A 17,564-nucleotide genomic window follows, 5' to 3' on the forward strand; every position below is an offset into this window, starting at 1 on the left:
TAAATAAATAAATAAATAAATAAATAAAATACAACAACAACAACAACACAAAAACCAAAGAGCAGAGGAGGAGAGAGAGGATGAAGCACAGGCCTGGTACCAAACTTACTCTTCACCCCCTTCTTGCCCTTGCGTTCCTTCCTGTACTGCTCCTTGAGCTGGGCTATCAGTCCCTGGTCCACGTCCCAAGCCAGTTCACCCAGAGGAGACTGCTCTTCCTTCTCTACAGGCCAGCAGGAGGGGGGGGGGGGGGGGGTGTAGGAGGAGGAGGAGGAGGAGGAGGAAGGTGGGGTAGAGACCTGTTTTAAGTGTCAGGATGAACTAAAGTACACAACAAGCAGCTCTGACAGACCTGCTGAGGCAGAGGGGATGAGGAGGGAGGACGGTTAAAGGGAAACTGATTGTGGGTCTGTCCTTCCAGCTGTGAACACCTGGAGCTGAGGACACTCACAAACTCCAAAACACAAGCTAAACAAAAACTGATTTAAAGGAACAAACAAACACATGAGCCGCGTGTCTGTAAGACACAACCAACAAATTCAACAAACAGATGGAGAATAAGAGCTGGGATCCACACGACACCGGAACAAACTGATGGTTCTCTGCAGCTCTGGAAGTGAAATGTTAATTCAGGTTCACACTTTCTCATGAACAGTGAAACAAACAACCTTAAAGATGACGACTGTCACGAGGGACGGTGCGGTGTCAGACACACATGTTAAAGCCTCTGCAGTAACAGAAAGTCAAATGCTTTACTGAGCTCAAGAGAGAGGCGAGGAGGGACGACGGCGAGGAGGGGCGACGGCGAGGAGGGGCGACGGCAGCGAGGAGGGGCGACGGCGAGGAGGGACGACGACGACGAGGAGGGACGGCGGCGAGGAGGGACGGCGGCGAGGAGGGGCGACGACGAGGAGGGGCGACGGCAGCGAGGAGGGGCGACGGCGAGGAGGGACGACGGCAGCGAGGAGGGGCGACGGCGAGGAGGGACGACGGCCAGACCAGGTGACGGTTTCACAGCTCAGAATGAAAAGACGCTGCTTCTGAAATCTACAGAGAAAACAGCTAAATCCTTCAACGCCATGAAAACCGAGGGTGGTGAGGCCTGCTGCGCTGAGTCAGCACTCGTTACAACTATCTGGACTGTGAAGCGTTGAATCACCAGCTGCGTGGGGGAAGCTTTTTGTCATTGGCCAAATGACACTGAACGTGTTGCTAAGTAACGGTGGAAAAAGGGGGATTTAGTGTAAAGTGTGGGGGCGGCGAGGTCACCAGCCGAGACCTTTATTTTGTAAAGACTTATATAAATAGAGAGGAAGTGTGTCGGTGCAGGAGCAGCCACACACACAGACACACACACGCACATGCACACACACACACACGCACAGACACGCACGCACACACGCACTTTGGTTTATCTCACCTTCACAATCACAGACTCTGATCTTATGTAGAGTTACACTCTGCATCTATACAACCAGCAACTCCACTCTATGGAGAGCAACATGTCTGTGCGGCGTCACCGCGTCTGTGCGGCGTCTGTGCGGCGTCTGTGCGGCGTCTGTGCGGCGTCACCGCGTCTGTGCGGCGTCTGTGCGGCGTCACCGTGCTGTTTCTGTCTGAATAAGCTTCACCTGTTCACAGTAAACCTGCTCCACAACCGTCTTCCTGTCAGAGTTCACACTGAGGGTATCTACCAGTGACATCATCAAAGAGACGTTAAGAGACTTAAACATGATTAGCATGAACTCTCACCCCACTCTCCGCTGTCCTCGCCGCTCCTGGACTCAGGGGATCCATCCAGCTCGTCTGGACTGGCCAAGAAGTCGAACCCCTTCAGGGCCTCCTCTGTGTCGGGGTCGTCGCTGAGGTCAGAGGTCGTGGAAGACGGTGTTGATGACTGTTTCTTCTTCACCATCTGTTGGAAGTTACAGAATGAGGAAGTCAGGCTGGTTACCAGCTGCAGCTTTCAGCACAAACCGACTTTCCCAGCTCTGAACAGCAGGCAGGAGACCAGCTAGTGCAGAGACAGACAGCTGGACATTGGACTTTCATTAATCAGTGGACACAAATGTTTCTGCCCCCTAGTGGCCAAAATGCAGCTTTAATGAATCCACAGTGAGTGGGTGTGTGGGTTAATCTGGGTCTTGTCTCACCGCAGCCAGGTCCAGGATGGTTTTGTCCCTCCCTTCACTGTCGTCCTCCTCGTCCTCGTCGCTGAACTCTGCTGCGGCGCTCTCTATGAACTTGAAGGCCTCCAACACGGTGGCTGAGTCCGACATGTCGGGTTTACTGCAGGAAACAGAAAAGGTGAGTGTGGTGGTAAAAGCAGCAGGATGTGAAAGAAGAGAATTTATTTTTCATTAGTGAAAAATCTGAAACGAAAACAGAAACATGAAGCAGCAGCTACCAAACTGCTGCCTGGAAAAGACCTTTTTGTCTTCGGATGTCTCAGGACTTTTCTCAGTTTTGAGAATAATAGAAATGCAGTTTATTTCTGTTGTTGTCATTGCTGCAGTGCGTGTGTGTGTGTGTGTGTGTGTGTGTGTGTGTGTGTGTGTGTGTGTGTGTGTGTGTGTGTGTGTGTGTCGTACCTGACCATGCCGCTGTCCTTCAGAGAGGACGGTTCGGTGCCGTTCACCATGGGTTCGGTTTTCCTCTCTGAAGGTTTGTCTCCTGAGTCTCCGGTCAGACCGAGCAGCGCTCTCACCCTCTGAGACTTCACATCCAGGATGGTGTCTGTGTATCCCACCTCCTGCAGGTACCTGAGGGACAGCAGGACACAGGAGGCGGCTCAGTGGCTGCAGGCATCCCTGTGGTGACAGTTACATTACATTACCACAGCTTTGCTCAGAGTGGAGGTGAAGCATATTTAGCCTCTGACAAAGCAACAAAACCAGGAGTTCTCAGTTTCAAATCTTAAATTTCACTGGTTAAACTTAACATATTCATAAATGCAAATTCATGGATAATACATTTGCATTTAATTTCCTTGTTTTCACACAGGAAGTCAAACAGAACATGTATACTTAGTCTATACGTCACAGTAAAGGAGGAGAAGCTGCTTCAGTGCGTTGGACCTGTACACAGCTGGAAAGGACAGAATCACAGCAGAAAAATGTCCAATCAGGTGGATCGAGACATAAGATCCAGTGACTCTCCACTGACTTTGTCTCACTTGACCAGAGACGTCTGGACGTCCCTCTCTGCAGGCTCTGCGTGTCTTCCTGCAGCAGCGGTGCCTTGCTGTACCCGCTGATCTTACACAACACCATAATTATATCAATGGAGCAGCATCCTTAAAGGGCGATGCCACCAACATTAGGAACATCACAGTGTGTCCTCCCACTGATCCGGGACAGTTCCCTCAGCGTTTGACAAAATGCTCACAGGACAATTTCAACAAAACTGCCACGAAAATTTTGCCGACAACAAACGAGGAGCTGATTCTACCGACTTCAATATTTCTCCGCTCCTCATCGCTGCAGTGGATCTGTGGAGCTGCTGAGTTCACACACGCTGACTACACCAAACCGAAGCACACAGCTTTCTGGTTTTCCATCAACAACAACAACAACAACAACAACAACAACAACAGCAGCAGGCCCAGAAGCAGCTCACCTCTGCTGAGTAAAACTCAGAGCTCTGTACTGTACCTGCACCCTGGGACAGAGAAGCAGGACACCGCCAACCCCAACACGGTTTTATGGACGTCGTATCCTCAGTGGACAGAGACTTATTCTGAATAGAATGCAGTGTGTTTGTTCACAGAGAGAGAGGAAGGACAGACTCCCTCCTCCCTCTGTACCAGCCTCTCCGATCGCAGGAGGCCTCCACACAATCCTCCATTCACTGTCACCACACACACAACACACAACACACACAACACACACAACACACACACACACACACACAACACACACAGACACACACACACACACACACACACACACAGACACAGACACACACACACACAACACACACACACACAACACACACAGACACAGACACAGACACAGACACAGACACACACACACACACACACCACACACACAGAACACACACACACACACACACACACAGACACAGACACAGACACAGACACACACACACACACACACACACACACACACACACAGACACAGACACAGACACACACACACACACACACACACTGTATATGATCTGCACACGTTACAGACACGTGTTCTGTGTCCTCACTGACACAGAAATTAATCTGAGAAAACGTTCACACAAACATCAGCTGTACTGACTGTGTCTGTGCTAAGACGCTCACGCTTTGTCTTTCCCCACAGAGACGTGGAGACGTACACACTGTCCATGGATGAACATGTATGTCCTGATACGCACCATGTGGACACTGTGACAGCGTCCAGTTACACAGGGAAATCTGTGAGGAAGAAACACCGATGAACACGTCGACCACATGTTGGAAAATGAGCGAACACTGTGTCTGCTCACATGATGCTGATATGACTGAGTCCTGTGTACTGATCACCAGCATGGTCGTCAGGACAAGGAGTCCTGCTGCAGACGGACCTGATCTCAGGATCGTGAGTCAGTCTGGGATCACATGAAGAGACAGAGACAGAGACACTTTTAGTGCTGTTGGTTGTCAGAAAGGTGAAGACATTGTCCTCTTGGACTTTGGAAACAGCAGTCGGCAAAACAATCTCACCAAGACGTTCATCTCAGCCACATCAGTAGTTGTGGACGCTTTAGTCCATCACCAGGACTGATGATATAACTTGGTCAAAACAAGAAGATGAAAGTGAGACGACCTGTGTGTGGAGCATCATCACTGTGATGGACCATCTCTGAGCAGAAGGTTTCTCTGCAGGCTGGATTCTCTGGGAGAGGTCAGGTGACTCTGACATCACCTGCTCAGGCCATGATGAGCCACAGTCAGGTGACCTGATTTTCTTGCTGCCTGTACTGTCATTAAAAACCCACCCAGACACAAAGACGGACCCGAGTTTGTCTGGTGTTCTGCCAGAACAGCTGAGATCTGATGGACGACAACAGCTCATCAGACGTGCTGCTGCCAGGTCAGCTACAGGTGAGTGCAGCTGAATCAGCAGTGAGCCTCTCACTGGATCACTGTAAAAACAGCAGGATTCTGAATGAAGTTCTGCAGCCTCTGTTTCTCTGATTTAAACCTGATGGTCACACAGAACGATGTTAATATGCTGGAAACTACACACAAATACAAACACACACAGACACACACTCGCAGAGTCTGCTGTCCCATGACACTGTGAAAGTCTCAATTAGCCTGTGTGTGTGTGTGTGTGTGTGTGTGTGTGTGTGTGTGTGTGTGTACACTCACTGTCTGAGCAGCTGCCGTCCTTGTTTCCAGCTGAGCTGATGGCTGCTGTTTGGAGGACTGGGAACCTCACTATCATTCCCCTCATCTGAGAGACACAGAGACAGAGACAGAGACACACAGACAGACAGAGAGACAGAGAGTTACCAACATGTTCCTGTGCATCTGTTCAATTCCCAAAGCAACAAACCCACACATCCTTCTCCCCGGCCTCGTCCTTCAGCTCCTCCTGGGGAAGCCTGACGCGCTCCCACGTGGATACATAATCCAGAAACGGGATTCTGGTCTCCCACGGGGCTCTTCTCCCAGTGGTCCACCATATGTCCACAGGGAGGCGTCAAAGAGACACCCGGATCAGAACTGTCCTCTCAAAAGTCAGAGCGATGCCAGGGGAGGAGGGAGATCGGACCTTTGGCCCAACCAGGTTCTTTGATCCATGTTGGTTTGAAGGCTGTGCCTGAGTTTTACATGATGCAGGCTGTGGGGCGTCCTGCTGCTGGTTAACATCTGTGCATTCTGTCGACCTCTGCCAGTCAGTCCGTCCGTCCGTCAGTCACCGCTGCGCCACATAACTTTTCACATTCACAGCTGACAGTCAGCTGAAGGAGACGCAGCACCGCGGAGGTCCCTGCCTTTAACTGTGAATTCGATTTGATTCACATTTTTCTTCAAATCCAGCTTCAGTGTAAAATTCACAGTGAACAGTCACATTTACAGACATGACGGAAAATTCCATCGCTCTGATGCAGGAATGAAAACTAAAGTTAAGAACTGATTTCAAATGTGTTTATGAAGCAGGAACTTTCTATAAAGTCACTGAGCAGCAGCAGTTATTACAGATGAAGCATCTTTGACTGTCTGAACTCTTTGTCCTCTCCGGTCAGTGGGACAGTCTGCTGTCTGCAGGCAGACACTTTTCAACTCCCAGTCATTTACGAAATGTACAGTCAGACTAAGACACGGCTCGGTCGCTCTGCGTGACCACATCTCAGCAGCTGTGGCAGAAAACTCCACGCTTTTTGTTTGCACTCCCACGGACAGCTGTGGGATGGCAGCCTGGCTGCAGCAGGTACAGTGCGGTGTGTGATGGCAGCCGTTATCTCCCGGTGTGTTCGCTGCTTCGGGCCTGAGCATCGTTCTCACACTTCTCACCGGAACTTCTCCGTCATACAAACACCTGCGGTGATTCTTCAGGTGTCGGTATAAACGGCTCGTGTCTCCGCTGGATGCTGCAGCTTCAGGTGTTGCACAGTACCTGTTTCTGCTGCACGTCTGCGGCCTCAGATTGGGGGATTAAACGCCGTCACTCCGCTTCTGCTGCAGCTGAAGCCGTTTGACTAATGAAGCAGCAGGTGGAGCAGGTGATGCTGATTGCGTTAGCCTGACCTGTGCACGCGCAGCACGCCTCTTCTGATCGGTGAGCTCGTGCAGGTAGGGAGGCGGCAGGTATGTGTGAAACAGCGGACACAGCAGATCCTGGGTCAGTCAGGAGCACTGCAATAACCCGCAGCTTCACGTGATCACGTGATCGCTTTGTGTGAAAAAGCAGTTTGATCAGAAACCGATGAATCGATCAGCCCCCCTGTTTCTCTCCTCTGGGTTAGACCTCTGTTTCCTGAAGATGCCGGCGCACACAGCTCGTAGTCTGGAAACATCACCTGAGCCTGATCAGGTGTGTGTCAGACCGACCGGAGACCAGCAGCTGTTTATCAGTAAGACAGACAGGAAGACAGCAGAGGGACAGACAGAGACGGGTCGGTCTTACCTGAATCATAACTCGGTGGTTTGATCTCCCCCTGGTTCAGTTCTGTCCCATATTTCAGCTTATGGTATTTGGCCCTGTGGGTGAACACACACACACACACACACACACACACACACACACACACACACACACATTATTAAATCACTGAGCCTCTTTTTATAAATGGAACTATATATGTGTGCGGTGTGTCTCTGTCCTCAGATTATTATTAACCTGCAACAGCTCCTGGGACTGCAGGGACTCCAGGTGGTGAGCTGGCTTTGGACCCTGACTGTGAACGTCAGCATGTGTGTCCAGGTGTTGGGGACTGCATGTGTCTGATAACTGTCCTCAGGTGATGTCACCTGAGTCAGCAGCAGCTGGGTCTGAAGGCTACGGGTCTGAAAGGACTAAAAATGTGGAGGTGTGGAGCAGAACACACCCCCAGCTCCACCTACTGCACTCATGTCCTTTACTCGAGTGTATAACTGTAAACTGGCCTCTAACAGCTGTGAAGTGACCCGGCCGTCTGCAGATATCCAGCTAATGCACTGACCTCTCCTGTTTGAGGGCGTACTCCAGCATCTTGATTCGTCTCACCAGGTCTTTCTTCAGGTTCTCCTGACCCCGCCTCTCCCCCTGCAGGAAGGCGATCTGAGCCTGGAGGGAGCAGAGGAAACACTGAGTGACTGATCTGAACGTTCCCACTGAGGTCAGTCAGATCCAGGCCCTGCTCTGTTTCCTGTTAAACACCAGAGTTCAGTTAATCGCACGAAGCTAAAAAGGGCAGCGCACACAGAGGATGAGACTGAGCACAGCCTCAGGGGGCTGATAGAAACATGATGATGATGATGAGAAAATAAAACATCACTGAATCAACAGAGTAATCAGTGAGTGTGAATCCACCTGACAGACTCTCGCAGCTGCTGTGATTATTTGCCTTGATGATCCACTGAGCTCACACTTCCTCTCATCTCTGTCTCTGACGTGTGAGAATCTCATTCCCACACAGAGATTATTAACGTTTCATCGGGTCGAATTCTGTTTTCGTTTAGCTCTAACTCTGGCGAGCAGCTCCACCACAGTCCCTCTGAGGTTGGAGGGGAAGCGGCAGCGGTGTGGATCTGTGGATTTAAGCCAGACTCTTCCCTGACGTGTGGGAATGAACCGAGCGTCGGTGCTTTGAGCTGGGCTCACAGACAAATGTTCGTCTGGTCTTTAAAAAGTAGAAAAGTTCCAGACAAATCCTTCAAGTTTGTTTTCAGACCTGTTTGAATTAAGTTCAGTCAAACGGGTCTGACTGTGCCAACCGTCCGTTTGCCCACAGGCTCCGTCAGGTTTGCCAGCATGGACCGGAGGACGCAGCCAGCTCCTCCATCCAACCACTTCATGACCTGAAGAATCCCAATCACACTCAGTCCTCTCAGATTCCCGCCCTGAACAGTCCACTGGGTCAGCAGGTATCCAGGCTGGGGCCCAAAGCCTCCTGGGAAATGGGACAGGCTGACTGAGTGTCTGAAGGTTCAGCACAGGACTGATGGGAGACTTGTGACCGACTAACGGCGCTCCACTCGGCGTCTGAGCCGTCTTAGTGTCTCCTGTCAGACGCTGTGCCGGGCGGATCAGCGGCGTGGGAACAGACGGCATGTGACCGACCCGGGGTCAGGCCACGGACCCTGGGCCGCGCTTCAAACCCTCTCCATGTAAATGACTGTTAAGGCGGCCTGTTTTTAACTCAGGCCAGTGTCTCGTATGCTTTTATTCTGTTATATTCTATTTTGTTCGAAGACTTTTATTTTGAAGGTACTTCCTGTTTTAACACGGTGTTGTTCTTCTCTAACGTTGTGTTCAGTTGTGTTGAGTTGTGTGTGTTTTGTTAACGTCGCGGTGAGAGAACGTTTCAGTGTATTCCTGTTGGGAAAGTTACGCAGAGTTAGCTTCTTCTCGCTAGCGTTAGCATGTTCGGCGCGTCTCTGCTGAGGTTCTGGAATTAATGCTCATTGATATAATTAATGCAGCGCATGGAGTCCTTTAGCTCGTACAGATATATCTGTGTTCACACGAAGGTTAAATAAAAGTTCAATGTCTTTTATTCATGTTGAATACAGTGATGTGACTGTGACCGTGAGCCGGTTTCAGAGTTCACGGTGTGTGAGAGCTGCAGGCTCTGATGCAGAGACCCAGCTGTTACCCAGGCAGACCCATGGTGTCAGGCCTGATCACAGCCCCCCCCCCCCCCCCCCCCCCAGCTCCTCTGCCTCACACTCACGTGTGTGTTTGTTTGTGTGTGTGTGTGTGTGTGTGTGTGTGTGTGTGTGTGTGTGTGTGTGTGTGTGTGTGTTTGTGTGGCCAGCCGCTTTGAAAAACCAGGTCAGCTGTGACATTTCATGTGAGAGTTCAGCAGGCAGGAAGCTGTGGAGCGTTTCCTCCTGTCACCTGACTCTTCTCTGAAGAACAGTCTGATCCCAGTGCAGCAGCTACCTGAACTAACTCACCTGCCACGAATCAAACAGCCCACAGCTAAAGTAAAGGCCCGTGGCCACTAGGGGGCGCCCCAACGAGAAACGATGAATGTGAAGTCTTCTAACATTTGTTCACATCTGTGTCATGGAAATCACTTTCCTGATGTTTGTTTGTTTGTTTGTTTGTTTGTTTGTTAACTCTGTGGCACTGCAGGAATCTGAATCAGGAAACAGGAAAATGGTTCGTACACACATCACAACACAAACCAATCAATCTGTGATTCAGTGTTTTGATCTGATCAGAGTGGACGATCGTCGCTTCCAGATCAGTTTACACACTCACTGACTGGACCACACACACACACACACACACACACACACACACACACACAGACACACACACACACACACACTGAGGAGGAAGTAGGACACTCAGCCCTTCATTCATGTCAAACACACATTGTAAGTGGGTCGCTCCACACTCGAGGCTACTGCATCTGCATTTCGCTGAGATGGCGACAGTGAACTGAGACTCTGTTACACGTGGAAGAGGCCGATCACACAGAGCTGATCGTCCTGCTCTGTGACGGACTTTCACCTGTGTGAAGGTTAGAACGTCGCTGCTGTTTGATTTCATCAGCAGGAGCTGCAGCTGCTCTGAGTCCGGCAGAAGCGAGATCTTAAACAAGTTACAGATGTAAAAACGAGCAGTTTAAACATTTGCAGCGACTCTACCGTCTGAGCTCGGCGAAGCTCCTTCGTCTGTTGCCATGGCGTCCGAGGATGACGGTGAACTCGTGGGATGGGTGATGTTTAATGGGCCTTTGTGTAGGAATGCATCTGCAGCGTGTTGGGGGCGTCCTTTCTCATAATTATAGATTTTACTGACACTGAATGTCATGTTTCAGCAGCCTGTGAGTGCCTCACAGTGAGGAGAGCTGGATGGAAAGGCAGCAGAACCAGGACCAGGTCCAGGACCAGGACCAGGACCAGGTCCAGAACCAGAACCATACCACAGGTCAAAGACCTTCCACTCTGCCGTCACCCCTCTGAGAGTCTGACTGTGCCTGTTCTATGACAAAGAGCTAAAATGTGAAACACCTGCATTTGAATTTATGGGTTTGGTTTTTTTAGAGTTGAAATTAAAATGATGCTGAGTCGACTTTCGTCTCTTATTTACACACGTCACTGCAGAGCTGAAGACGGATGAAGCTGCAGTCAGACTGCTGATCGCACGGAAGTTCACAGCACCACCTGCGTTTTTCCTGACTTGGTTTTATGGAAATACAGCCACTGCCTCCTCCTCCGTCAGGGCAGGAGAGGCGCACCTGGACACCTGGACACCGGGACACCTGGACACCTGGACAGAACAAACAGAACCTAAAAGACGATCACAGATCAGCGGAGGGTTAAATCCAGGTGGAGGACTTTGAGATGAAACAAAGCCACGTGGCAGGCGGGACAACCGGCGGGACAAACTGGGTAACCCACTTGTTAAAAATTCCCATCAGCCCTTCTTTCTTTTTTAGCAGCAAGTCAGTCAGTGCTCTACATCGGATCACAGAGGGAGCAGACGTGCTGATGGACTGCTCCTCACAGAGAAAATGTCTCTCAGCTTCTCATCGGGACTTTAAAGGTGAGACAAACCTTCTGTGGTCACATGATCAAACCTGTTTCACCTGCACTGTGTACCTGCTGCTGTGCTGCTGTGGCTTCACCAGTGGGAACTCAGGTGCTGAGCAGGTACTTGATGATATAACACAGCTTGACATTAATCCAGCACATCGCTCAGCGCTGAGTCAGCTGGTCAACAGGTTGCTGTCTTTGTACCAGTGTGAGCAAACTGTCGTTGCGTTGCCGACTCACAGCAGCAATATTTGTTTTTCTAGCCCCAACACAACATGGACACGCTGTCACCTCAGGAAGTCGACACGTTTAACGTGTTAACAAACAGCTGTTTATTTACATCCAGCAGTTAGAGATCAACACGACCCCTCATCTGGAGCAGAGTCTGAGTCCACCTGAAGAGTCTGAGTCCACCTGAAGAGTCTGAGTCCAGGTGATGAGTCTGAGTCCACCTGATGAGTCTGAGTCCACCTGAAGAGTCTGAGTCCAGGTGATGAGTCTGAGTCCAGCTGAAGAGTCTGAGTCCACCTGATGAGTCTGAGTCCAGGTGATGAGTCTGAGTCCACCTGAAGAGTCTGAGTCCAGCTGAAGAGTCTGAGTCCACATGATGAGTCTGAGTCCACCTGAAGAGTCTGAGTCCAGGTGATGAGTCTGAGTCCAGGTGATGAGTCTGAGTCCACCTGATGAGTCTGAGTCCACCTGAAGAGTCTGAGTCCACCTGATGAGTCTGAGTCCACCTGAAGAGTCTGAGTCCAGGTGATGAGTCTGAGTCCAGGTGATGAGTCTGAGTCCAGGTGATGAGTCTGAGTCCACCTGAAGAGTCTGAGTCCACCTGAAGAGTCTGAGTCCAGCTGAAGAGTCTGAGTCCAGGTGATGAGTCTGAGTCCACCTGATGAGTCTGAGTCCACCTGATGAGTCTGAGTCCAGGTGATGAGTCTGAGTCCACCTGAAGAGTCTGAGTCCACCTGAAGAGTCTGAGTCCACCTGAAGAGTCTGAGTCCAGCTGAAGAGTCTGAGTCCACCTGATGAGTCTGAGTCCAGGTGATGAGTCTGAGTCCACCTGAAGAGTCTGAGTCCAGCTGAAGAGTCTGAGTCCACCTGATGAGTCTGAGTCCACCTGATAGTCTGAGTCCACCTGAAGAGTCTGAGTCCAGGTGATGAGTCTGAGTCCAGCTGAAGAGTCTGAGTCCACCTGATGAGTCTGAGTCCAGGTGATGAGTCTGAGTCCACCTGAAGAGTCTGAGTCCAGCTGAAGAGTCTGAGTCCAGGTGATGAGTCTGAGTCCAGCTGAAGAGTCTGAGTCCACCTGATGAGTCTGAGTCCACCTGATGAGTCTGAGTCCACCTGAAGAGTCTGAGTCCAGCTGATGAGTCTGAGTCCAGCTGAAGAGTCTGAGTCCACCTGATGAGTCTGAGTCCACCTGAAGAGTCTGAGTCCAGCTGAAGAGTCTGAGTCCACCTGATGAGTCTGAGTCCAGGTGATGAGTCTGAGTCCAGCTGAAGAGTCTGAGTCCAGCTGAAGAGTCTGAGTCCACCTGATGAGTCTGAGTCCACCTGATGAGTCTGAGTCCACCTGAAGAGTCTGAGTCCAGGTGATGAGTCTGAGTCCACCTGAAGAGTCTGAGTCCAGGTGATGAGTCTGAGTCCAGGTGATGAGTCTGAGTCCACCTGAAGAGTCTGAGTCCAGCTGAAGAGTCTGAGTCCACCTAATGAGTCTGAGTCCACCTGAAGAGTCTGAGTCCACCTGAAGAGTCTGAGTCCAGGTGATGAGTCTGAGTCCACCTGATGAGTCTGAGTCCACCTGAAGAGTCTGAGTCCAGGTGATGAGTCTGAGTCCAGCTGAAGAGTCTGAGTCCACCTGATGAGTCTGAGTCCAGGTGATGAGTCTGAGTCCACCTGAAGAGTCTGAGTCCAGCTGAAGAGTCTGAGTCCACCTGATGAGTCTGAGTCCACCTGAAGAGTCTGAGTCCAGCTGAAGAGTCTGAGTCCACCTGATGAGTCTGAGTCCAGGTGATGAGTCTGAGTCCAGGTGATGAGTCTGAGTCCACCTGAAGAGTCTGAGTCCAGCTGAAGAGTCTGAGTCCACCTAATGAGTCTGAGTCCACCTGAAGAGTCTGAGTCCAGGTGATGAGTCTGAGTCCAGGTGATGAGTCTGAGTCCACCTGAAGAGTCTGAGTCCACCTGATGAGTCTGAGTCCACCTGAAGAGTCTGAGTCCAGCTGAAGAGTCTGAGTCCACCTGAAGAGTCTGAGTCCACCTGATGAGTCTGAGTCCAGCTGAAGAGTCTGAGTCCACCTGATGAGTCTGAGTCCAGGTGATGAGTCTGAGTCCACCTGAAGAGTCTGAGTCCAGCTGAAGAGTCTGAGTCCACCTGAAGAGTCTGAGTCCACCTGATGAGTCTGAGTCCAGCTGAAGAGTCTGAGTCCACCTGATGAGTCTGAGTCCAGGTGATGAGTCTGAGTCCACCTGAAGAGTCTGAGTCCAGCTGAAGAGTCTGAGTCCACCTGATGAGTCTGAGTCCACCTGAAGAGTCTGAGTCCACCTGAAGAGTCTGATTCCACCTGAAGAGTCTGAGTCCAGGTGATGAGTCTGAGTCCACCTGATAGTCTGAGTCCACCTGAAGAGTCTGAGTCCAGGTGATGAGTCTGAGTCCACCTGATGAGTCTGAGTCCAGGTGATGAGTCTGAGTCCACCTGAAGAGTCTGAGTCCAGCTGAAGAGTCTGAGTCCAGGTGATGAGTCTGAGTCCAGCTGAAGAGTCTGAGTCCAGCTGAAGAGTCTGAGTCCACCTGATGAGTCTGAGTCCAGCTGAAGAGTCTGAGTCCAGGTGATGAGTCTGAGTCCAGGTGATGAGTCTGAGTCCAGCTGAAGAGTCTGAGTCCACCTGATGAGTCTGAGTCCACCTGAAGAGTCTGAGTCCACCTGAAGAGTCTGATTCCACCTGAAGAGTCTGAGTCCAGGTGATGAGTCTGAGTCCACCTGATAGTCTGAGTCCACCTGAAGAGTCTGAGTCCAGGTGATGAGTCTGAGTCCAGCTGAAGAGTCTGAGTCCACCTGATGAGTCTGAGTCCAGGTGATGAGTCTGAGTCCACCTGAAGAGTCTGAGTCCAGCTGAAGAGTCTGAGTCCAGGTGATGAGTCTGAGTCCAGCTGAAGAGTCTGAGTCCACCTGATGAGTCTGAGTCCACCTGAAGAGTCTGAGTCCAGGTGATGAGTCTGAGTCCAGGTGATGAGTCTGAGTCCAGCTGAAGAGTCTGAGTCCACCTGAAGAGTCTGAGTCCAGCTGAAGAGTCTGAGTCCACGTGATGAGTCTGAGTCCAGGTGATGAGTCTGAGTCCAGCTGAAGAGTCTGAGTCCAGCTGAAGAGTCTGAGTCCAGGTGATGAGTCTGAGTCCACCTGAAGAGTCTGAGTCCACCTGATGAGTCTGAGTCCACCTGAAGAGTCTGAGTCCAGCTGAAGAGTCTGAGTCCACCTGATGAGTCTGAGTCCAGGTGATGAGTCTGAGTCCACCTGATGAGTCTGAGTCCACCTGATGAGTCTGAGTCCTGGTGATGAGTCTGAGTCCACCTGATGAGTCTGAGTCCACCTGATGAGTCTGAGTCCAGCTGATCCTCATACAAACTGATCACAGGCCGTTAAACCTCCGTGTTGTTCAGCACATGACAACATTTGGTGGATCTGAAGCGTCTGAGGTTAATCTATGGAAAGTGAACACTTCATCCTGATAATCATGTTTGTGCACAGCTCTTCCTCACTGAGCGTCCATCTGTCAGACCACAGTCTTACTTTGTCTCCTTTAAGATAACAGGGATTACAGGAAGATTAAATTGTGTCAGCTGCCCTCAATAAAGGAAACGCCACACAGACAGGAAGACATCAGCTCTCAGGTCACGCTACGCCGCAGCTCTGACTGCACCGTCACAACGCCACCGCTCACGGACGAAAAAAGGCCGTAACATCTCTGAAAACTTGTGGGATGACACGTTCCCACACATCATCGGCTGAGGAGCAGCTACAGTCAGCTTCTCCACCTCTGAGGTTCCTGTAAGGAACAAGCAACACCTCCGTCCTGCTGGACAGGCAGCGTGGGAGGACGCACAGCTGAGCAGCTCATCACAAAGAACGAGTCAGCAGCAACTACTGTGCTGTGAATCCTGAGAGGCTGCAGCTTTGTTATCAGAAGACCAAAGTGATCTCAGCAGCGTCTCTGCTGACGGCCGGGCTGATGTGGTGGTTCCACGTGGTCGTGACGAGCTGGTGTGAGGTGACATGTTCACGATAATCTGGTCTGATGGAAAAACTGCATCGTCTCCACAAACAATAAGCAAACGTTAACGTTAACGATGCGCTGTTCGTTTGCAGTAACGAGAGCTGCTGTCTGACAGCTGAGCAGCACCTCCAGTCAAACTGTCTGAAGGTCACCGTGAGGGATCAGCTGTGAGGGATCAGCTGTGAGGGATCAGCTGTGAGGGATCAGCTGTTTCCAGCAACTTTCAAGTCTCTGAAAGTCGACGTTCATAGAAATGAACTGAAGCCAAGAGCTTCAAGAGCTGTATGATCTGGAAACTGGTGAACACTGGTGTAATTTCTGTCCAGTAAAAAGGTCACACAGCTTTGTCTTTACTCACTTCATCATACAACAAATCCATTTCACCACCCCCCCAAAAAATAACACGTCTGACTAAGCACGACGCCCTCGCTGAAGCTGCAGCAAACGACTGCAATATTTTGGGACACAGAGACGAGTCCTGCGGGAAAGGGATTTCCCACCGCTTCAATCTGGACCTGTGAGGGGATTATTCTTCTGGGGAGCCGGAGAGCAGGAGATGAAGAGACGGAGAGATGAGAAGGAGAGCGTGGAGGAGAGGATAAGCTGCTGAGCGAGGGGGGAGGTGGAGGGGCGGCGGCGGTGGGTGGGGGGCAGAATAACTCGTCTGTTCACTGAAACAGTGTCAGAGCAGCTGAGATCAGAATTACTCTATGATCTCTATTATTTATCCATCAGAACTAAAGACCCTCACTCCTGTTGATGGAAGGACTTCAGCACACGCACACAGCTTCACACAAACACAGTGCTAAATACCCATCACAGCCAGAGGTGGCGCCGTGAAGTTGCCTAATGAAATCCAGTTTACAATCACAGAACACAGGCTGTGTATTTACTCACAGCTACTTGCTCAACCACAGAGATGCACAACATCCGGGTTGCCGTAGGGCACAGCGGGCCAGTAACGAGCTCGCGTTCCCTGCTCTCCAGTTCTATGTCTACTACCCACGCCACTGGCATCTCTGTGACGCCACGGCTCTGGGTTTACAATGGAGCTGAAGGGATGGATGGAAGGAGGGAGGAGGGGATATGTAAATGAGACGGAGGATGATGGGAGACGTCTTCTGATATGATGCCCAGAAATCAAGAGACAGACAGAAAGCGAAGGGGGAAGGGGAGGCATCGGGATGAACAGGAATAGCGGCGTGACGAAGCCCCCTGCCCACCTCCTCTTGCCCCTCAGGGAGTGTTGACGACGCGTGCTCCACTGAAACCGACAGCACTTTAATTAGAACAACATCAAGGCTTGAAGAGCAGAGCTGAGGCCGGGAGCAGAACAAAGAAAGCTAAGAGTCCTCGCCAACATCTGGTCTGACGAGGCTCAAACTTCAGCAGAACATCTGCAGGATGAAGAGGGTTCCACAGAAACTGCCAGAGAAACACGGGGTGGAACCGTGTGTTTGACCTGAAGACAGAGACGTAGACTGGAGACTCAAACTCCAGATTAATTCCAGTAAACCTGAAACTTAACACCTCCTGACTCCAACAACCTGAGACTGGACTTAACCTGGACTCAAAAGACAAAATGTTTAAAATCAGCCGAACCAACATGGCCGCCAGAGGGCGCAGAACATCGCCCCTTACAGAAAGACAATACGAAGTCCGGCTCTGTGAGACCGTTGTTCATGGACTGAAGCTTCGACCCCCCCCCCGCAGGGACTGGAGGTCCAGCACTGAGCCACAGTGAGAGGCTGTGAAATAGGAGCCAAATGTCCCCTCAGGGACCATCGGTGTTTGATCTCACTCTGTCAGACGCTGTTCCTGATTTACACCGAACACATGAGGGCGAAGGAAAAAAGAAACTGTTCATAGAAAAATATTTACAGATGAGTGGAACTATGGATGAAAACTTTTACTGATGCACCAACTTTTCCACTTCAGCCACAGTGGGCGGGTGGATCGTCGCTGTGTGTCACCTCAGAGTCGTTGTGATTGGTTCGAGTCCAGCCTGCAGTCTGTCTCCTCGCTCAGTCAAACCACAGCAGGACTTCATTACTGTGATCTGACACAGTGACCGTCTCTGTAGGTTATCAGAGGCATTTTCTACACTCTCACTGTTTCCT

The 17,564-nt window shown here is 50.8% G+C and overlaps 1 protein-coding gene across 3 annotated transcripts in view; it reads right to left on the reverse strand.

Annotated features, from left to right (window-relative positions):
- strn (striatin, calmodulin binding protein) overlaps window positions 1-17,564 on the reverse strand; it is a 32,916-nt gene that overhangs the window by 8,794 nt on the left and 6,558 nt on the right. For all 3 annotated transcript variants that reach the window (XR_005893931.1, XM_041035394.1, XM_041035395.1), the window contains exons 2-8: window positions 7,645-7,748; window positions 7,110-7,183; window positions 5,348-5,432; window positions 2,592-2,762; window positions 2,154-2,289; window positions 1,753-1,915; window positions 110-223 (exon numbers count right to left, since the gene is read on the reverse strand). Coding sequence is in view for 2 of the 3 variants with exons in the window: in XM_041035394.1 (XP_040891328.1) it covers window positions 110-223; window positions 1,753-1,915; window positions 2,154-2,289; window positions 2,592-2,762; window positions 5,348-5,432; window positions 7,110-7,183; window positions 7,645-7,748 (847 nt within the window). In the remaining variant the exon portion in view is untranslated. The remainder of the gene's footprint in view (window positions 1-109; window positions 224-1,752; window positions 1,916-2,153; window positions 2,290-2,591; window positions 2,763-5,347; window positions 5,433-7,109; window positions 7,184-7,644; window positions 7,749-17,564) is intronic.

Source organism: Toxotes jaculatrix, chromosome 4 (assembly GCF_017976425.1).
Source record: "Toxotes jaculatrix isolate fToxJac2 chromosome 4, fToxJac2.pri, whole genome shotgun sequence".
NCBI lineage: Eukaryota > Metazoa > Chordata > Actinopteri > Toxotidae > Toxotes > Toxotes jaculatrix.